Source organism: Nerophis ophidion, linkage group LG07 (assembly GCF_033978795.1).
Source record: "Nerophis ophidion isolate RoL-2023_Sa linkage group LG07, RoL_Noph_v1.0, whole genome shotgun sequence".
Lineage (NCBI taxonomy): Eukaryota > Metazoa > Chordata > Actinopteri > Syngnathiformes > Syngnathidae > Nerophis > Nerophis ophidion.
This window is the reverse complement of record NC_084617.1, coordinates 62124212-62146642: the sequence shown is the minus strand read 5'-3', so window position 1 is coordinate 62146642 and position 22431 is coordinate 62124212. Positions and strand designations below refer to the sequence as shown.

The 22431-nt window shown below is 39.9% G+C and overlaps 2 protein-coding genes across 3 annotated transcripts in view; one reads left to right on the top strand and one right to left on the bottom strand.

Moving 5' to 3' along the window:
- Window positions 1-3135: 3135 nt before the first annotated feature.
- On the bottom strand, window positions 3136-11634 carry lsm1 (LSM1, U6 small nuclear RNA associated). The gene is made up of 4 exons (XM_061906802.1): window positions 11460-11634; window positions 10160-10228; window positions 9927-10042; window positions 3136-3632 (listed from the first exon to the last, which is right to left on the bottom strand). The coding sequence occupies exons 1-4, from the start codon at window positions 11503-11505 to the stop codon at window positions 3462-3464; spliced, it is 402 nt and encodes a 133-aa protein (XP_061762786.1). The 5' UTR covers window positions 11506-11634; the 3' UTR covers window positions 3136-3461.
- A 5381-nt stretch (window positions 11635-17015) lies between these two features.
- Window positions 17016-22431, top strand: part of bag4 (BCL2 associated athanogene 4) — a 17621-nt gene continuing 12205 nt past the window's right edge. The window contains exon 1 of one of the 2 annotated variants that reach the window (XM_061906799.1): window positions 17016-17328. In XM_061906799.1, the coding sequence (XP_061762783.1) occupies window positions 17326-17328 (3 nt within the window). In that variant the 5' untranslated portion in view covers window positions 17016-17325. The remainder of the gene's footprint in view (window positions 17329-22431) is intronic. The other variant, XM_061906798.1, reaches the window with a different exon arrangement.

Sequence of the window (22431 nt, the reverse complement as noted above, 5' to 3'; positions counted from 1 at the left end):
CGGAAAAAGTGGAGGAATGCTCATCAAATACTTGTTTGGAACATCCCACAGGAGAACCAGTTTAAATTGGAACAGGTTGGTGCCATGTTTGGGTGTAAAAGCAGCTTCCATGAAATGCTTAGTCATTCACAAAGGGTCACCACTTTGGGAACAAATGCATGAGCAAATTGTTTAAGAACAACATTTCTCAACCAGCTATTGCAAGGAATTTAGGGATTTCACCATCTACGGTCCGTAATATCATCAAAATATTCAGAGAATCTGGAGAAGTCACTGCACGTAAGCAGCAAGGCTGAAAACCAACATTGAATTCCTGTGACCTTTGATCCCTCAGGCGGTACTGCATCAAAAAGCGACATTAGTGTGTAAAGGATATCACAACAAGGGCTGAGGAACACTTCAAAAAACCACTGTCAGTAACTAAAGTTTGTCGCTACATCTCTAAGTGCAAGTTAAAACTGTACTATGCAAAGCGAAGGCCATTTATCAACAATACCCAGATACACCGCCGGCTTCGCTGGGCCCGAGCTCATCTAAGACGGACTGATGCAAAGTGGAAAAGTGTTCTGTGGTCTGACGAGTCCCAATTTCAAATTGGTTTTGGAAACTGTGGACATCGTGTCCTAAGGAACAACGAGGAAAAGAACCATCCGGATTGTTATAGGCGCAGACTTGAAAAGCCAGCATCTGTGATGGTATGGGGGTGTATTAATGCCCAAAGCATGGGTAAGTTACACATCTGTGAAGGCACCATTAATGCATATTTCAGCAAGACAATGCCAAGCCATGTGTTACAACAGCGTGGCTTCATAGTAAAAGAGTGCGGGTACTAGACTGGCCTGTCTCGCATTGAAAATGTGTGGTGCAATATGAAGCCTAAAATACCACAACAGAGACCCCAAACTGTTGAACAACTTAAGCTGTACATCAAGCAAGACTCGGAAAGAATTACCCCTGAAAAGCTTAAAAAATTGGTCTCGTCAGTTCCCAAACGTTAACAGTGTTGTTAAAAGGAAAGGCCATGTAACACAATGGTCAAAATGCCCCTGTGGCATAAGTTAATGATTATTTGCGGAAAAAAACAAAAATATTAAGTTTCTCAGTTTAAACATTAAATATCTGTGGGTGGGTCTGGATCAAAAAGTCCAGGACCAAATTTTTGACCCAGTTCAACTTTGGTGATCACTTGACATGTCAGTCCGATGAACTATAGTACCATATAAACACTCTGATTATGTTAAAGAAACAAAACTGTCCTCTGCTCAGATATTCTAAAATTGTGGTACGTGTACCACTAGTGGTTCGCGGGTTCTATCCAGTGGTACAACATATAATCATTTCATTAAAGTACTGTACAGTGTTTTATTTTCCTATACTCAAAACCAGTGTTACTGTTCAAACTATGTGTAATGTCACAGTGGCCGAAAATATAAAAAAATATTTGCTAAATAAGTGTTTTCTGAGGTGGTACTTGGTGAAAAAAGTTCGAGAACCACTGATCAATAATTTTTTAACTTATGTAGTCTAAATTTAACAGGATTCCAAATTAGAAAAGTAACAGCATTGTACGATCTGAACTTTGTTTATACTCTAGTACTGCTGGTATTTTGGTGATTGTATTCTGTCATTCTTGTTTAAATGTGTGTATGTTGTTATGGAGATGTGGCTCATTTTATTTAGTGCTCTTGCAATACAAATGAAAGGAGGTGAGAGAACGATAGAATACAGAAAGACGGGAAAAAAGTTGAAGGAAGAACAGAAAGAGAAGTTGCAGAATTTTGACCTTGGTATTTGTCAAATCTTGGTTTAAGACCCTGTCTCCAACGTGTCCTGGGTCTTCCATGTGGCCTCCTAACGGGCGGACATGCCCTAAAACACCACCCCATGCAATAAGTTAAATCATTGATCAATAAATAATTACATAAATTGTTAAGCGACTTATTAAATCATTAAATGGTTAAAGCATGTAATAACTAAGTAAATATTTGATTAAACCATGAAATCATTAAATAAATCTTAAAATAAATATTAAAAATCATTCAATTTAAATTAGAGGATGTCATGAGTTCGTGAAGCCCTTTTGGACACTTGTCAGTAAGGGCTTTATTAAAACATTAAAATTATGAAATAACTAAACCAACCAAATCATGAAATAAAATGACTTGTTAAATCATAAATTGGAATTAAATACAAATGTGTTACTAAATGTGTCATTGATGTACAGTACAGGCCAAAAGTTTGGACACACCTCATTCACAGCATTTTTTATTTTCATGAATATTTTCATTGTAGATATTCACTGAAGGCATCACAACTATGAATGAACACACTTGGAGTTATGTACTTAAAAGGTGAAAAACCTTAAAACATGTTTTATATTCTAGTTTCTTCAAAATAACCACCCTTTGCTCGGATTACTGCTTTGCACACGCTTAGCATTCTCTCGATGAGCTTCAAGCAGACATGTGAAGTAAAAACCATTTCTACCTTTTGAAGCTCATCGAAAAAAATGCCAAGAGTGTGCGAAAAAGTAATCAGAGCAAAGGGTGGATATTTTGAAGAAACAGGTTTTCAGTTATTTCATCTTTTTTTGTTAAGTACATAACTCCACATGTGTTCATTCATAGTTTGGATGCCTTCAGTGACAATCTACAATGTAAACAGTCATGAAAATAAAGAACACACATTGAATGAGGTGTGTCCAAACTTTTGGCCTTTCGGTAATTTTACAATACATACAGTTAATTGAATCAAATACTACATGTGGTAATTAAATGATTTATTTCACGATTATATTATTTTATGACTGATATAATTATTCCGTCCGCAGTTTAAAAAAATAAAATATAAATTTGACCCCTGATGTGACACCGGTTGAATTTTGCCCCCTGGTGGCTTGTTTCCCGTACGACTGATTTGAGGTCCATCCATCCATTTTTCTACCGCTTATTCCCTTTGGGGTCGCGTGGGGCGCTGGTGCCTATCTTAGCTAAAAGTCGCCATCTCATCGCAGTGCCAAAACAAACTACCTAATTGCTAACAAATAACATGTATATATAACTAAACTTTCAGGTTTATTGTAAAGAAAACAAGGTAAGTGCTATATGTACAGGAGGGGAAACAAGTAAGCCATGGTAAAAAATAAAATTTTAATGGAGCTCTGCCATTTGTTTTGCGTCAATAGCAGGCCTTGACATCTGCAAATAAAAGCACTTGGCATAATAGAGTAACACAAAGTGCTGCTGTAAAATAAATTCTATGATAGTGATCCAAGAAAAAAAACAATTTCGCCACCATTGCCCTGCAAAACAGAGCAAATTATAAAAATCAAATCCATACAGTACACTACAGTAAGGTGGCAAAGCATAATGCTGCCAGTGCTCATAAAATCATGCATTCTCAAATTCAACTAAGATATCAGTCTGATACAAACTGAAGCAACTCATGGGACTTGCACAGTGTTAATATTCATCCAAGTTATCCGCTTTGGGGATAGAGAGGCCCCGGTCTTTCAGAGCCTGCATCTTGACCTTCTCAGTCTCCTGTTTGGTTTGCTGTTTTAATCGCTGCTCCTCCAGAATCTCCTCAATGGAAACCTGCTGCAGGATGGCGTCACACTGCTTATCTACATCCTGCAACAAGAGATGCACACAATGAATACTTGGAATTTGAATTATCGGTATATTCAGATTGTAGAGCAGGCCTGGGCAATTATTTTGACTCGGGGGCCAAATTTAGAGAGAAAAAAAAAAGGTGTCTGGGGGCCGGTATATCTATTTTTAGGAAAACCAATACAAAACCTCACAATAAAGTTTGATTAAATGCTAAAAATGTTATGGCAGACCACCTTAAAAAACAGAATGGAATTGTATTTTTTTCTATGAACGATAAAACACTGAATAATGAGAACATATGAACGTCACAACCCCTCTCAATCGACATTTTACAATCAAGCCAAATGCAACAAAAACGCAACAAACAGCGAAATATGAATGTGAAGGGTAAAAAAACAAAACAACAATCTGATTTATCACTAACAAAACAACAATCTGATTTATCACTAAGCTTTAGAACTTTCTTGTACAAAATCGCCTTCCACGTCTGTCCCTGACACCCGCCTTTCAGGCTGGCCGCTCTGGAAACACTCTGTCGAAACGCTCCCCTCCCACACTGCTTGGTGCCTCACCTGACCTGCTGTGACGTAGGTTACCATAGTAACTCGTAGGGTTGTACGGTATACGGGTATTAGTAGAGTACCGCGATACTATCTGAAAAGTACCGGTCCGCCACAGCCTAAGATTTTTTTTGTTAAAATAAAGCCAATAATGCAATTTTTTCTAGTCCCCTTAATTTAGAAAGGTATCGAAAAGTACCGAAAATTATCAAAAAAAATATTGGTATCAGGACAAGACTAGTCACTAAAATATCATACAAAAGCGCAAATTCCATCCATTGAAATATGTTGTATAGTTCAAGACTTATGGTAATTTGAAAACATCACTGCACGTCAGAATGGCAGCTACACTTTCCATCTTAAAGATCTAAAAAAAATATTTGGGAATGTCCGGTGAGCCAGATTAAAAAGCTGAACATGTGGCCCCCCCGGGCCTTGATTTGCCCAGGTCTGTTGTAGAGGAATTAGATGAACCTGAAATGTTAGGATCTTAAAATTGTTGCCAATAGCTGATCTTAAAAAGCCACACGGTTTATGCAGTATATTGTTTAGGTTAGGCTCAGATATCAGTTAAGGTAGGGGGACAATTGTTACTCATGATGCAAAAAACAGGCATGCGATTTGAACCTAATGAAAAAGACTGAAAATGCTGGAAAATGGTGGGGGGACCACAGATGTTTCATCTAGTTATTGACATTATTTACACATTACTTTGGCATTTTTGCTTTGATGGCTCTGACATGAGACTTCCTGGCAAATTTCTGAGCAGCTTGCATTTTCCTTTTGGTTTCTGCTTTAGTGGATTCTGCCTTGGATTTTATTGCCAATGTCTGTCTCTTTGACTCCCTCTCCACTTCCAACTGCTCTAAATGCAAATATCATGCGAAATCACAGCATAAAAACAATGTATATTCTATTAGTTAACTTCCTTTATCTGAATAGCCATTTGTGATTTATAGTGTGACATAAATATCTAGCTGTCATGTTTCAAAATGATGCAACAATTCAATTTCAAAATATAAACAGTGGAAATAATGAACAAAATGCCAGCTTGTTCTAAAACAAATGAAAAATGAAACTTAGCATTTAGACAAGCTGTACTGTAGCAAAAGTCATCACATGTCTGCTACAATCATGTGTTCTTAAATGTGTATTCCACCTCTTCCATGTCAAGAGCAGTTTTGATTTGGACTTGCATGGTAAACTAAAATGAATGTGTTGGCCATTGTTTTATCCAGACACATACATTTGTCCAAATGTGGCAAAGTTGACGCATTATGGGTTTCCTGGACGTCGTCTATATCACTAAAAGAAAAATCTAAATAAGCGAATCCTTCTGCCATCTTCCACTAGTTTTTATTTTTATTAAATATATATTTCCTGTTCTCTTCTCGTCGTCATTCGGGATGTCTGATGTGATTTCCCTTCCTGGTTCCATGACCTGCTCTATCTTGCCTCTGATTGACATGTCCCTAATATTTTGCTCTAATCTTAACTAATCGAGACTCATCATTGTAAACCAAGCAACCAATCATGGATTTTCTTTTACGTAAACCAACAAATCATTGATTTTTCCCGTACATTTTGTCACCTGTCCGTGGACTTGCACTAGCAAATTCCTCTGCTCTTTGTTTGTAGCATGTAGCCTGGCTAACCGCTACATGAGTCTAAAAATAGCTAAGCTATGGAAATCGCAACTTTTTAAACAAGTAGCGATTTCCGTAGTTACTGCCAAGCTATTGGGGAATGTAGTTAAGCTACATAGCTTCGACTTTTAAGTTAATAATTTTTAATGGGAAACCGCAGTTTTTACCACTGCAGCCACACACTGGAATGGATTATCAAAAAACTTAACTCTTTACGGGAAAACCGTAGTTGTTGGCAGGTATGACAAAGAGATGGAACAAGAATTTAACACATTGCAGGTTTGAAAAAAACAAAGAAAAACTGAAAATATTTTTTTTATATTTTCACAGAGATGAAAAAAAGATGGATTTCCGACTAGACGGAAAAATCACTTGCCTGGTAAGTCAAAACATTTAAGAATCCGTTTATTTGTAACTTGATATAACTTAGTTTAACAGAACACAGCAGAGCTTGAACGTCAAACATCAATGGGTTTTTAATTAATAGAAACTTTTATTAGTAGATTGCACAGTACTGTACATATTCTGTAAAATTGACCACTAAATGGTAACACCCAAATAAGTTTTTCAACTTGTTTAAGTCGGGGTCTACGTTAATCAATTCATGGTAAACACATGGGTCTTGTCGATCTTTCACTCAAGAAAAAAAAAAAAAGCTAGGTAAATAAAAACAAGAAAGTTCAAATTCTACCATGCGTCATAACAATAAAAAGTTCTTAATTTTTGGCCATCCATGATCTATTTGAACCCTTCTCTGGGGTAGAATTGTCTATCCAATGTACATCTTCAAAAGTGCATAGGTTTGACACACTCAGGGTCCTGTCATAATTGTCATGCGTTTAAAATTAAGAGCTCAATTGAAACAAATGGTGGGAATGTCTTTCCTCTGTAGGGTGGCTCAGTTTAGATTACAGTGGTACCTCAATTTAAAAGGGGAGCTGCACGTTTTGGGGAATTCTGCCATAATTACCTCAAAAAAAAATCAAAAACCCCAAAATACTCCATTTAAAGGCCTACGGAAATGCGATTTTCTTATTTAAACGGGGATAGCAGGTCCATTCTATGTGTCATACTTGATCATTTCGCGATATTTCCATATTTTTGCCGAAAGTATTTAGTAGAGAACATAGACCATAAAGTTTGCAACTTTTGGTGCCGATAAAGCCTTGCCTGTATCGGAAGTAGCAGACATATGCGCGTGAATCACTGGTTGTGGAGCTCCTCACATCTGAACATTGTTTAAAATCATGGCCACCAGCAGCAAGAGCGATTTGGACCGAGAAAACGACGATTTCCCCATTAATATGAACGAGGATGAAAGATTCGTGGATGAGGAAAGTGAGAGTTAAGGACTAGAGAAAAAAATAAAAAAAAAAAAGGACAAGAGGGCAGTGGGAGCAATACAACGTCACATACAACGTCATATGCTCTCGCGGAGCAGAGAGTTAGCAGCTTGGGTAACGTTAGCTGCACGTAAACGATGATAATATGGACCTTCAATCCCTCAGGCAGAGCTGTGCCAGTGATAATACGACAGAAAAAAGGTGCGAATGAAGAAAAAATTAAATAGGGGGTCCATCATCTGGCGGTGGTTTGGCTTCACATGGGAATATGTCGAACAGACAACCGTAATTTGTCAATTGTGGGCCAAAAGCGTTGCTACAAAAAGTGGCATTACTGCTAATGTGTAGCATTATTTGAAAAGTCACCTGCTGGAGAATAAAGAGTGCTTACTCCGCAAGTCAACATCTCCATTCGGTGCCACAAACCCACACCATCAAAATGCCGAGGCAAACATTTCCAGATCAACACCGTATGAAAAAAACAGTCAACAGAATTTAATAACGTCCATAGTAACCTACCACATTGCAAAGGACTAACACTATTTTATTTCCTATTATGCAGCTCATTTTTATTTGACAGTTATTGAAATATCTTGTATGAAATCATGCACAAAAGTGCACTTTATTTGCTTTAAACTATCGTAGTGGCGTTCTGTACAAAAAGTGCACTTTAATTTAGTGTTGTTATGATACTGTATGTCATCTTAGTGAAATCATGCACAAAAGTGCACTAATAGCTTGTTTTAAAATGTCTGACAATCTTGCACCTTCTGTTTTGGAAATTACATGAATGCTTGTGCCATTGCTTAATAACTGTTTAGTAAATACAGTTTTGGTAAATTGATTTATTTATAATTTCCTTCTCTGCATGAACGTTTAAAATGAGCATATATTAATGCAGTATGAACAACAATGTTTAAAAGTAGACAAAGAATCATCATACTGCTGTGATTATATGTATCAAGTGTAGGGCTGGACGATATGGCCTTTTTTATTTTTGCGATATTTTTAGGCCATATCACGATACACGATATATATCTCGATTTTTTGCCTCAGTCTTGAATTAACACTTGTACATATAATCACACGAGTATGATGATTTTATGTGTCTACATTGAAACATTCTTGTTCATACCGCATTAATATATGCTCATTTTAAACTTTCATGCAGAGAAGGAAATCACAATTTAGTCAATTGACCAAAACTGTATATATTAAAGTTATTAGCAGGTGACATTTCAAATGATGCTACATATTAGCAGCAATTCTACTTTTGGTAGCAACGCTTGTGCCCCACACTTGACAAATTAAAGTTGTCTATTCGACATATTCCTACTTGATGCCGAACCACCCCCTTGTGAATCAATTCTTCCTTCATTCGCACCTTCTTTCTCTCGTATTACCACTCGCATGGCTCCGCTAGCATCACAGCTAACGTTACCCACGCTGCTACCTCTCTGCTAGGCGAGGGCGTATACGTATGTGACATATGACGCGACAGTATGTGACGTGTGTAAGAAGGTGTGCTTATCTGTGAGAAGGAGAGACAGGAAAGAGCAAGGAGAGCCTGTAATGCAGTGGTTCTTAACCAGGGTTCGACCGAACCGTGAGTCGGCCTCAGGGGTTCGGCAAGGACTCCGCCGCAGCGATCAAGACACACCAGACTCATGAATTGATTAACATGGACCCCGGCTTAGTTAAACAAGTTGAAAAACTTATTCGGATGTTACCATTTAGTGGTCAATTGTACGGAATATGTACTGTACTTTGCAATCTACTAATAAAAGTCTCAATCAATCAATCAATCAATCGATCGCGTAAATAAAAACTTCTCCCTATCGGCGTGTCTGTACTGCAAAGTTTAAATTGGAATGACAATAAAAAGGAAGTCTAAGTATTATGGATACCACCAAACAATGTTCCCTCTAGTTTTCCATCAGATTTGCAAGTGTGTAATTTGTTGTGAGTTCATGCACTGTGCTGGTTTTGTTCTTTGAACAAGGTGATGTTCATGCACGGTTCATTTTGTGCAATCGTAAAAAAAAAAAAAACATAACTTTCTTGAATTAAAAAAAAAACAAAACTTTATTTTTCACTAAATAAATGTGAATGTGCATATGAAACTGGTGGGGTTCGGTACCTCCAACTAGGTTAAGGACCACTGCTGTAATGTAATTCCCATCCCCATCCATTTTTACCGCTTATTCCCTTTGGGATCGCGGGAGTCGCTGGTGCCTATCTCAGCTACAATCGGGCAGAAGGCGGGGTACACCCTGGACAAGTCGCCACTTCATCGCAGGGCCAAGACAGATAAACAGACAACATTCACTCTCACATTCACACACTACGGCCAATTTAGTGTTGCCAATCAACCTATCCCCAGGTGCTTGTCTTTGGAAGTGGGAGGAAGCCAGACTACCCGGAGGGAACCCACGCAGTCACGGGGTGGACATGCAAATTGTGAGGCAGACGCACTAACCCCTCTTCTACCGTGAAGCCCAATGCCCGCAGCTAAAAGCAACTGCGTGAGAACATATACTCAAATATCACGATATAGTCATTTTCTATATCGCACAGAGACAAACCCGCAATATATTGTGTATATCGATATATCGCCCAGCCCTAATTCAGGGCTAAGGCAAAATATCGAGATATATATTGTGTATCGCGATACGGCCTAAAAATATCAAGAAATTTTAAAAAAGCCATTACGCCCAGCCCCAGGATAGATACAACAGAAAATTAACGAAAATGCACACTCACAATCTCGCCAAGAAGCACCACATTTTCTCCTCTCACAATGAAGATTCCTCTGGGAATGTCACCAAACTTCTTGCCCACGTGGATGCGTTCAACTGTCTGGTGGAAAACCAAATTGGCTAAAGAGGAGCACAGACACTAATTAGGTTGTTTGCACAAACCAACATTTATATATTAAACACATTGATTTGGCTTGCTCACACGATTAAAAAAAAAAAAAAAAAAAGCACATTTACCGAACTGGTCGATGCTTCTGAGGTACCCGATCAGTGTTCTGCCATCACGGAGGAGAACCAGGTGTTTTTCTGCCAAGTACACAAGCAGGGCGGTAACGTTACACAACAGCAAGTACACAAGCAGGGCGGTAACGTTACACAACAGCAAGTACACAAGCAGGGCGGTAACGTTACACAACAGCAAGTACACAAGCAGGGCAGTAACGTTACACAAGAAGTGCACAAGCAGGGCAGTAACGTTACACAACAACAAGTACACAAGCAGGGCAGTAACGTTACACAAGAAGAAGAACACAATCAGGGCAGTAACGTTACACAAGCAGGGCAGTAACGTTACACAAGAAGAAGTACACAAGCAGGGCAGTAGCGTTACACAAGCTGGGCAGTAACGCGACACAAGCAGGGCAGTAACGTTACACAAGAAGAAGTACACAATCAGGGCAGTAACGTTACACAAGAAGAAGTGCACAAGCAGGGCAGTAACGTTACACAAGAAGAAGTACACAAGCAGGGCAGTAACGTTACACAAGAAGAAGTACACAAGCAGGGCAGTAACGTTACACAAGTAGAAGTACACAAGCAGGACAGTAACGTTACACAAGTAGAAGTACACAAGCAGGACAGTAACGTTACACAAGTAGAAGTACACAAGCAGGGCAGTAGCGTTACACAAGCAGGGCAGTAACGTTACACAAGAAGAGGTACACAAGCAGGGCAGTAGCGTTACACAAGCTGGGCAGTAACGCTACACAAGCAGGGCAGTAACGTTACACAAGAAGAAGTGCACAAGCAGGGCAGTAACGTTACACAAGAAGAAGTGCACAAGCAGGGCAGTAACGTTACACAAGAAGAAGTGCACAAGCAGGGCAGTAACGTTACACAAGAAGTGCACAAGCAGGGCAGTAACGTTACACAAGAAGAAGTACACCAGCAGGGCAGTAACGTTACACAAGAAGAAGTACACAAGCAGGGCAGTAACGTTACACAAGAAGAAGTACACAAGCAGGGCAGTAACGTTACACAAGAAGAAGTACACAAGCAGGACAGTAACGTTACACAAGAAGAAGTACACAATCAGGACAGTAACGTTACACAAGCAGGGCAGTAACGTTACACAAGAAGAAGTACACAAGCAGGACAGTAGCGTTACACAAGCTGGGCAGTAACGCTACACAAGCAGGGCAGTAACGTTACACAAGAACAAGTACACAAGCAGGGCAGTAACGTTACACAACAACACAATTAGACATGACCACGTTCCGTCTGTCAGCACAAGATCAAATTCTCTTCTACAACTTACTGTCGATCTCGTCGATGAGACTGGCCGTCCCCGGTACGTAGTTCATCTTTATGGCCCTTCTTTATTACCTTTGTATGTGTCGTGGCGTCATGCCATGAATGTTACTAAGGTTTTTTTTTTTTTTTTGGTGGGACACAAGCTAGCAGGAAGTTAATTTATAGACGCCAGGGATAAACTTCCGGGTGAAAAATTCGCTACCCAACGCTATTGAGCATGCGCACGCATGCGCATTAACGCTAATGGTTTATTCGTAACTAATGAACTATAGCAAAAGTTTTATATTCATAAATGTAAGTTTAGCAAATCCCGGCCTGTTTTTTTGCGCCTTTAAAAAAAAGAATTAGAACGCTACTTTAAAACGCTTTCTACCTCTAACAATCGAAAAGCTGTGAAGACTATAATTCTGTGTTCCAAATTTGGATTATTTAAGGAACTTGTGTGAGCCAATGGCTTTACATTTGTTTACATATCCATCCATCCATCCATTTCTACCGCTTGACCCTTTCGGGGGGGCGTGGGGTGCTGGAGCCAGCTGCATTCGGGCGGAAGGCGGAGTACACCTTGGACAAGTCGCGAGCTCATCACAGGGCCAACACAGACGGGCAGACAACATTCACACTCACATTCACACACTAGGGCAGGGGTCGGGAACCTTTTTGGCTGAAAGAGCCATACAAGCCAAATATTTTAAAAAGTATTTCCGTGAGAGTCGTATAATAATTTTTTTAAGACTAAATACAACTAAAGGTGTGCATTTTTAAGTAAGACCAACATTTTTGAGTGTAATAAGTCACTTATTCTTTTTAATAACATTGTTATTTTGAAGCTTACCCATAATAAATAAAATACTTCTTACCATTAATGTGACTTCTTGAACAGGTGCGGTAGAACCGGATGGATGGATGGATTAAGCAATGTCAGCTAAGATTTATCTGAGAGCCAAGTGCAGTCATCAACAGAGCCATATCTGGCTCTAGAGCCACATGTTCCCTACCCCTGCACTAAGGCCAATTTAGTGTTGCCAATCAACCTATCCCCATATAGCAATACCATAACAATGCAATCCAATTCCAAAACCAAACCTGACCCAGCAACACTCAGAACTGCAATAAACAGAGCAATTGAGAGGAGACACAAACACGACACAGAACAAACCAAAAGTAATGAAACAAAAATGAATATTATCAACAACAGTATCAATATTAGTTATAATTTCAGCATACTAGTGATTAAAAATCCCTCATTGACATTATCATTTGACATTTATAAAAATAAAAAGAACAGTGTCACAGTGGCTTACACTTGCATCGCATCTCACAAGCTTGACAACACACTGTGTCCAATATTTTCACAAAGATAAAATAAGTTGTATTTTTGGTTCCTTTAATAGTTTAAAAAAATTTGAATTATTACAATCAGTTGATAAAACATTGTCCTTTACAATTATAGAAGCTTTTTTTTTTTTTTAAATCTACTACTCTGCTAGCATGTCAGCAGACTGGGGTAGATCCTGCTGAAATCCTATGTATTGAATGAATACAGAATCGTTTTGAATCGGAAAAATATTGTTTTTGAATCGAGAATCGCCTTGAATCGGAAAAAATCGATATATAATCGAATCGCGACCCCAAGAATTGATTATGAATCGAATCGTGGGACACCCAAAGATTCGCAGCCCTAGTATATACTCTAATGATTATTAACTTGTGTGATGACTGTATTATACTGGTAGTATATATTTTATACCATGAGTTGATTAACGTGGGCCCCGACTTAAACAAGTTGAAAAACGTATTCGGGTGTTACCATTTAGTAGTCAATTGTACGGAATATGTACTGTACTGTGAAAGCTGCTAAAAAAGCCTCAATCAATCAATCAAACTGCCCAAGGACACAACGGCAGTGACTAGGAAGGCAAAAGCAGAGATCGAACCTGGAATCCTCAAGTTGCTGGCAAGGCCACTGTACCAACCGAGCTATACCGTCCCCAAAAAACAACGCAAAAACAATACAAACATTTATTTCCTAAAAAGCATGGCTGGTTGTTTGTCTATTGTTTGGTAAGAGAAGTAATGTAAACATAACTCATATATATAAAAAAGCACTTGTTATAGGGCCTATTTCGGACATTTTCTGAGAATGTTATCAAAACATGTCCATTATTTACGTTGCTAACTATGGGATGACGCAACTGGTTGCAATTTTTGCATGCGTAACTTCGATGTGTAAAAATAATAATAAGTGGAATTTATGTAGTCTACTGCAGTGATTCCCAACCGCCGGTCTGGGGACCGGCACCGGTCCCTGACACGTTTGCTACCGGGCCGCACAGAGACGTTAAATAATTTATAACCGATTGCATTTCCTCATACTTAACTTTCGGCAGTCCTACCAGACACACCAATAAGCTTGATCATAGATGTATTATACAACTCCTGATAAAAAGTCGTCATTTGCTATTTTTGTTACATCTTTGTTGCATGGGACACTGCACATTAAGAAACATATACAATCTAAAGGTGTTAAATCGTAGCCAAATAGGTTCCGTCTAAAGTCCGCAGCAGGTTAATGACCTAAGATCGGGACAGATCAGGAACAAAATGACCATAGTAGTTAAAATGCATAAGGCAGATGGAAAAGTGCTAAATTGTTGCATATAATAATTGTGCTGAAGGTAGAACATACACATCTTCTTTGGCCTCGTAAGTCAAAGTGCTGCTACTATTGCACGTAGTCCTAATATTATACAAGTAGATAGCAATAACAGATGTATTTACGCATGAAAAGTTGGACCAAAAAAAGCTAACGTTAATGTATCTATGTATAAAATATCGCAAATAAAAATGGAAATAAAATCCACAGAAATATACTGGAAATAATGCCAAGTATTTCTAGCTTGATTATATATCCATGATTTTGTCCTTGAATGTGATGTATCACCTACAACCCATCCATCAATCCATTTTCTACCGCTTATCCCCTTTTGGGGGTCGCGGGGGGTGCTGGCACCTATCTCAGCTACAGTCGGGCGTAAGGCGGGGTACACCATGGACAAGTCGCCACCTCATCGCAGGGCCAACACAGATAGACAGACAACATTCACACTCACAGTCACACACGAGGGCCAATTTAGTGTTGCCAATCAACCTATCACCAGGTGCATTTCTTTGGAAGTGGGAGGAAGCCGGAGTACCCGGAGGGAACCCATGCATTCACGGGGAGAACATACAAACTCCACACAGAAAGATCCCGAGCCTGGGATGGAACCCAGGACTGCAGGACCTTCGTATTGTGAGGCAGACACACTAACCCCTCTGTCACCCTGAAGCCCCACCTAAAACCCATCAGATCCTAAAGCCAAAAAAAAGCTTACCACGAGCAAAAACGAGTAAAAAACAAAAGTCTATGGAGAGCTTTTTTGCAAAGGGAAAAGGCCAGGGGCTCCCACTAATTCCACTAATGAATTTTTGTCATGTATTCATTTTTCATGCACTAATTTGCTATATTTATATGCCACACATGGAAGGCCAGTCCGTGAAAAATAATGTCTTCATTTGCCCTGGTGCAAAAAAAAAGGTCCGGGACCCCTGGTCTACTGCTGTGGTTCTCAACCTTTTTTCAGTGATGTACACCCTGTGAACATTTTTTTAATTCATGTACCCCCTAATCAGAGCAAAGCATTTTTGGTTGAAAAAAAAGAGATAAAGAAGAAAAATACAGCACTATGTCATCAGTTTCTGATTTATTAAATTGTATAACAGTGCAAAATATTGCTCATTTGTAGTGGTCTTTCTAGAACTATTTGGAAAAAAAAGATATAAAAATAACAAAAAACTTGTTGAAAAATAACAAGTGGTTCAATTATAAATAAAGATTTCTACACATAGAAGTAATCATCAACTTAAAGTGACCTCTTTGGGGATTGTAATAGAGATCCATCTGGATTCATCAACTTAATTCTAAACATTTCTTCACAAAAAAAGAAATCTTTAACATCAATATTTATGGAACATGTCCACAAAAAATCTCTGCTGTCAACACAGAATATTGCTTTGTTGCATTTCTTTTCACAGTTTATGAACTTACATTCATATTTTGTTAAAGTATTATTAAATACATCTATTTACAGTGGGGCAAAAAAGTATTTAGTCAGCCACTGGTTGTGCAAGTTCTCCCACTTAAAATGATGACAGAGGTCTGTAATTTTCATCATAGGTACACTTCAACTGTGAGAGACAGAATGTGGGGGGAAACAAATCTAGGAATTCACATTGTAGGAATTTTAAAGAATCTTTTTGTACATTATGGTGGAAAATAAGTATTTGGTCAACCATTCAAAGCTCTTTGGTTCAATATCTCACGATACATGGCCCCATTCATTCTTTCCTTAACACGGATCAATCGTCCTGTCCCCTCAGCAGAAAAACAGCCCCAAAGCATGATGTTTCCACCCCCATGCTTCACAGTAAGTATGGTGTTCTTGGGATGCAACTGAGTATTCTTCTTCCTCCAAACACGACAAGTTGAGTTTATACCAAAAAAGTTCTATTTTGGTTTCATCTGACCACATGACATTCTCCCAATCCTTTGCTGTATCATCCATGTATCCATTTTGGTATAAACTCAACCCGTTGTGTTTGGAGGAAGAAGAATACTGAGTTGCATCCCAAGAACACCACACCTACTGTGAAGCATGGGGGTGGAAACATCATGTTTTGGGGCTGTTTTTCTGCTAAGGGGACATGACGATTGATCCGTGTTAAGGAAAGAATGAATGGGGCCATGTATCGTGAGATTTTCAGTCAAAACCTCCTTCCATCAGTGAGAGCTTTGAATGGTTGACCAAATACTTATTTTCCACCATAATGTACAAATATCCATCCATCCATCCATTTCCTACCGCTTATTCCCTTTTGGGGTCGCGGGGGGCGCTGGCGCCTATCTCAGCTACAATCGGGCGGAAGGCGGGGTACACCCTGGACAAGTCGCCCAAATTATTTAAAATTCATACAATGTGAATTCCTGGATTTTTTTTCACATTCTGTTTCTCACAGTTGAAGTGTACCTATGATGAAAATTACAGACCTCTGTCATCATTTTAAGTGGAATAACTTGCACAATTGGTGGCTGACTAAATAATTTTTTGCCCCACTGTATAAAGGATTTTTGAATTGTTGCTATTTTTAGAATATTTAAAAAAAAAATCTCACGTACCCCTTGGCATATACCTTCAAGTACCCCCATTTGAGAACCACTTGTCTACTGTATATTTTTGTAGGCCTGATTACATTTGCAAATAATAAATGAATATTCAAAGTAATTATGACGCGTCACTGGGAAAACAAAGATTGTATATAGTGGGAGGATGATAACGTACCTAGTTTGTTTTTCAAACGTGTAGGTATTTAGCCTAAATTTCAAGGAAATACTATACATAAATATATATATATACATACATATAGTTGTACTATTTTTTTTAGAAACACAACTAATACGTATATAAAAACATTTTGTTACGATGGAGACTGTGTCTTCAAAAAACGTCAGAGTGAGCTATCTTGCGATCATTCGCGATCCCCACAATGAACACTAGGCAAGCTGAGGCGAGCTCGTAAGCCATTCAATCATTTCCTGACATCCGACCAAGTGTTAAACTCTCCTTCTAGAAACAAGGCGAACACCGCGGGCTTCAGGTGTCCTCCCGGCTGCCATCATAACAATTCGGGCAGTAGTCAATAGCATGGCGACGGCCAAGGGGTGCGTTTAGCGGGTTGAGTCATCTCCGTCAAAATACAGTGAAACCCGCCTGGCCCTTTCCTTGACTTGCAACTTGGTCGTAACCTCTGGAAACTGCCAGAAGAACAACATGGTGAGTGAAATTGAACCAGTTCCACATGCCTTCATTCAGCCTGTGAGATATTTATGTCCACACAAAATGGACAAGGGACTCTAATCCAGCCCAACAACGCAAAGCTAGCTGATGTTATGTAATAGCTAGCGCCCTCTGCTAGTTGAGCTTAGTTTGCAGCGTTTAGCTTTACGTGACGATATGGCGACAAATATTTACTTGTGAGCTGAAAACGGACGGATTTCTGATTCTTATGGTGACTAATGGTCTCTGTACAGTCAAACTACACGGTGTAGATCAGGGGTCTCAGACACGCGGCCCGCGGGCCAATTGTGACCTGCGAGACGTTATTTTGCGGCACCCACCTTGATATGAAAGTTTAAAGGCCTACTGAAATGAGATTTTCTTATTTAAACGGGGATAGCAGGTCCATTCTATGTGTCATACTTGATCATTTCGCGATATTGCCATATGTTTGCTGAAAGGATATAGTAGAGAACATCGACGATAAAGATCGCAACTTTTGGTCGTTAATAAAAAAGCCTTGTCTGTACTGGAAGTAGCAGACGATGTGCGCGCGTGATGTCACTGGTTGTAGGGCTCCTTACATCCTCACAAATTTTACAATCATGGCCACCAGCAGCAAGAGCGATTCAGACCGACAAAGCGACAATTTCCCCATTAATTTGAGCGAGGGTGAAAGATTTGTGGATGAGGAAAGTAAGAGTGAAGCACACAAAAAATAAAAACCGAGAGCTCCAGGCGGCGGCAGTGAGAGCGTTTCAGATGTAATTCGACACATTTACTAGGATAATTCTGAAAAAACCCTTATCTTCTTATTGTGTTAATAGTATATTAGTGAGATTCTAAAGTCATACCTGAAAGTCGGATGGCTGCGGTGAACGCCATTGTCTCTGAGAGAAGCCAAGGAGCCAAGATCACAACTGCCTTTTTGACAGCTGCAGGAGGAGGTCCCTTAATCCACTGAAGTCTCCGGTAAGAGCCGACTTAATATCACAATTTTCCCATCCAAAAACTTGCTGGTTGATGTAGAGAAAACATCTTCGCTTGACCGCTGTGTTTCACAACAAACAAAGAAACACCGGCTGTGTCTCGGTGTTAAAGACAGCTGCAATCCACCGCTTTCCACCAACAGCATTCTTCTTTATAGTGTCTATTATTAAATGAACAAATTGCAAAAGATTTAGCAACACAGATGTCCAAATTACTGTGTAGTTATGCCGTTAAAGCAGATGACTTTTAGCCACTAGTGGTGCAGCGCTAATATTTCCTTACAGTGCATGATGTCACGCGTACGCGTCCTCATTCTGTGACGTTTTCAACAAGAAACTCGCGGGAAATTTAAAATTGCAATTTAGTAAACTAAAAAGGCCGTATTGGCACGTGTTGCAATGTTAATATTTCATCATTGATATATAAACTATCAGACTGCGTGGTCGGTAGTAGTGGGTTTCAGTAGGCCTTTAAAGGCCTACTGAAATGAGATTTTCTTATTTAAACGGGGATAACAGGTCCATTCTATGTATCATACTTGATCATTTCGCGATATCGCCATATTTTTGCTGAAAGGATTTAGTAGAGCACATCGACGATAAAGTTCGCAACTTTTGGTCGCTAATAAAAAAAGCCTTGCCTGGACCGGAAGTAGCAGACGCTGTGCGCGTGACGTCACTGGTTGTAGGGCTCCTCACATCTTCACATTGTCTACAATCATGGCCACCAGCGGCGAGAGCTATTCAGACCGAGAAAGCCACGATTTCCCCATTAATTTGAGCGAGGATGAAAGATTCGTGGATGAGAAAAGTTAGTGAAGCACAAAGAAAAAGCGACGGCTCCAGGCGGCAGCAGTGAGAGCGTTTCAGATGTAATTAGACACATTTACTTGGATAATTTTGGAAAATACCTTATCTGCTTATTGTGTTAATAGTATTTTAGTGAGATTCTAAAGTCATACCTGAAAGTCGGGTGGCTGCGGTGAACGCCAGTGTCTGTAAGAGAAGCCGAGATCACAGCTGCCTCTTTGACAGCTACAGGAGGAGGTCCCATAATCCACTGAAGTCTCCGGTAAGAGCCGATTTAATATCGCAATTTTCACATCCAAAAACTTGCTGGTTGACGTAGAGAAACATGTTCGCTTGACCGCTCTGTGTTAAAGCTTCACAACAAACAAAGACCGGCTGTGTTTCGGTGCTAAAGGCAGCTGCACCAACAGCATTGTTCTTTATAGTCTCCATTCTTAATTGAACAAATTGCAAAAAATTCAGCGACACAGATTTCCAAATTACTTTGTAATTATGCGATGAAAAGAGACAACTTTTAGCTGTAAGTGATGCTGGGCTGAAATGTCTGCTACAACCCGAGATGTCACAAACACGCGTCAGCATACGCGTCATCATTCCGCGACGTTTTTAACAAGAAACTCCGCGGGAAATTTAAAATTGTAATTTAGTAAACTAAACCGGCCGTATTGGCATGTGTTGCAATGTTAATATTTCATCATTGATATATAAACTATCAGACTGCGTGGTCGGTAGTAGTTGGTTTCAGTAGGCCTTTAACATTGCAACACATGCCAATACGGCCGGGTTAGTTTACTAAATTGCAATTTTAAATTTCCCGTGACGTATCCTGTTGAAAACATCGCGGTATGATGACGCGTGCAGTTGTAGCGGACATTTTTTTCCAGCCCGATCCCAGCTGTAAGTAGTCTTCTTTAACTGCATAATTACACAGTATTCTGGACATCTGTGTTGCTGGATCTTTTGCAATCTGTTCAATTAATAATGGAGATGTCAAATAAGAAAGATGTAGGTGGGAAGCGGTGTATTGCAGCTGCCTTTAGCAACACAAACACAGCTGGTGTTTCCTTGTTTATATTCCCGAAGGTGAAGCTTTACTAGGGAACAGAGCGGTCAAGTGAACATGGTTCCCGACCACATGTCAACCGGTAGGTTTCGGTGAGGAAATTGTGGTAATAAGTCGGCTCCTACCGTGGACATGAGCGGAGCTTGCGTCGTTCCTCGTGCACCTGTCAAAGACGCAGCTGTGTGGCTTCCCTCAGAGACACTGGTGGTCACTACACCCGTGGCCACACCCCTCCGACTTTCAGGTACGACAGTATAATCTCACTACAACACTAGTAACACAATAAGCAGATAAGGGATTTTCCAGAATTATCCTAGTAAATGTGTCTAATAACATCTGAAAAAGCTCCCACTGGCCTCGTCTTTTTTTTTTCTAGTCCTCCATTGTCACTTTCCTCATCCCCAAATCTTTCATCCTCGCTCAAATATATGGGGAAATCGTCGCTTTCGCCCGGTGATGAGGTGGCGACTTGTCCAGGGTGTACCCCGCCTTCCGCCCGATTGCAGCTGAGATAGGCGCCAGCGCCCCCCGCAACCCCAAAAGGGAATAAGCGGTAGAAAATGGATGGATGGATCGTCGCTTTCTCGGTCCGAATCGCTCTCGCTGCTGGTGGCCATGATTGTAGACAATGTGAGGATGTAGGAGCCCAACAACCCGTGACGTCACGCACACATTGTCTGCTACTTCCGGTACAGGCAAGGCTTTTTTAATAGCGACCAAAAGTTGCGAACTTTATCGTCGATGTTGTCTACTAAATCCTTTCAGCAAAAATATGGCAATATCGCAAAATGATCAAGTATGACACATAGAATGGACCTGCTATCCCCGTTTAAATAAGAAAATCTCATTTCAGTAGGCCTTGAAAGTTTAATGTTAGTGCGGCCTGCAAGTTTTATATGAAAGTGCTTGACAGTTTTGTGTTATTTGGGTCCAAAATGGCTCTTTCAATGTTCTGTGTTGCCTACCTCTGCGTTAGTGGAAAAGCGGCAAATGAGTGAAAGCAACAGAGATGTTGCCATGGAGATGAGTGTTTTCTTACATTCCTGGCTGGAGTCACACTGCGACACCTGTCCGCCAGTAATTACAGTCCCCGATAACCTGGACCAATTCAGACCGTTATTTGTTTTTTTATCGTTTTATTTTCATGCCTCACACGACGAACTAGGGCTGGGCGATATATTGATACACGCAACATTGCGCGGGTTTGTCTCTGTGCGATATGGAAAATGACTATCGTGATATTCGAGTATATGTTCTCACGCAGTTGCTTTTAGCTGCGGGCATTACACTACAGGCTCTTCCCACTCCTTCTTGTGTCTCCTCACAGACAGTAAACGCACCTTCTTACACACGTCGCGTCATACGTCACATACGTATACGCCCTCACGGAGCAGAGAGTTAGAAGCATGGGTAACGTGAAGTGTGATGCTAGCTGAGCCGTGCAAGTGGTAATACGACAGAAAGAAGGTGCAAATCTGGTAACAAATGAAGGACAAATTCATTCCCAGGAAAAACAGCAGGGGGTCTATGTCGGGAAGATGTCGAATATACAACTTTAATTTGTCAAGTGTGGGGCACAAGCGTTTCTACCAAAAAGTATTACTGCTAATATGGAGCATCATTTGAAAAGTCACCTGCTAAAAACTGTTTAATAAATACAGTTTTGGTCAATTGACTTAGTTGTGATTTCCTTCTCTGCATGAAAGTTTAAAATGAGCATATAATTAATGCAGTATGAACAAGATTTTTTTAATGTAGACACATAGAATCATCATACTGCTGTGGTTATATGTATCAAGTGTTAATTCGAGGCTTAGGCAAAATACCGAGATATATATCGTGTATCGCGATATGGCCTAAAAATTTCGAGGTTATTAAAAAAAGGCCATATCGCCCAGCCCTACAATGAATACTACATACATTTCTATATGACGCCGGATAACACTCCGGGAGCCGTCCCTTTTCCTGCGCTCGCTATCTTTGCGTACTTTCCCGGCCGGCTATTATCCGACCACCGTGTTGCTGTAGGGAGGAACAGTGGAACGACACACATTGCGGAAATAACATTATTCTCTGTTCTTCGGCTGAATACAAATATATTCCACAACCCTAAATATGTCTTTTTCAAAGCCTGCAGTGAAGAAAAAGGTTAGTGGTCTGCAAAGACATTTCCAGGAAAACGGTGGTAGAGGGGTTAATTCGTCTGCCTCACAATACGAAGGTCCTGAGTAGTCCTGG

Excerpts from the sequence above, each read along its gene's own strand:
- lsm1 (XM_061906802.1), bottom strand. The coding sequence starts at position 11,505 with ATGAACTACGTACCGGGGACGGCCAGTCTCATCGACGAGATCGACA. Across the intron at positions 10,229-11,459 it reads TCTCATCGACGAGATCGACA|AAAAACACCTGGTTCTCCTC; the intron begins GTAAGTTGTAGA and ends TGTACTTGGCAG. Across the intron at positions 10,043-10,159 it reads CAGAAGCATCGACCAGTTCG|CCAATTTGGTTTTCCACCAG; the intron begins GTAAATGTGCTT and ends GCTCCTCTTTAG.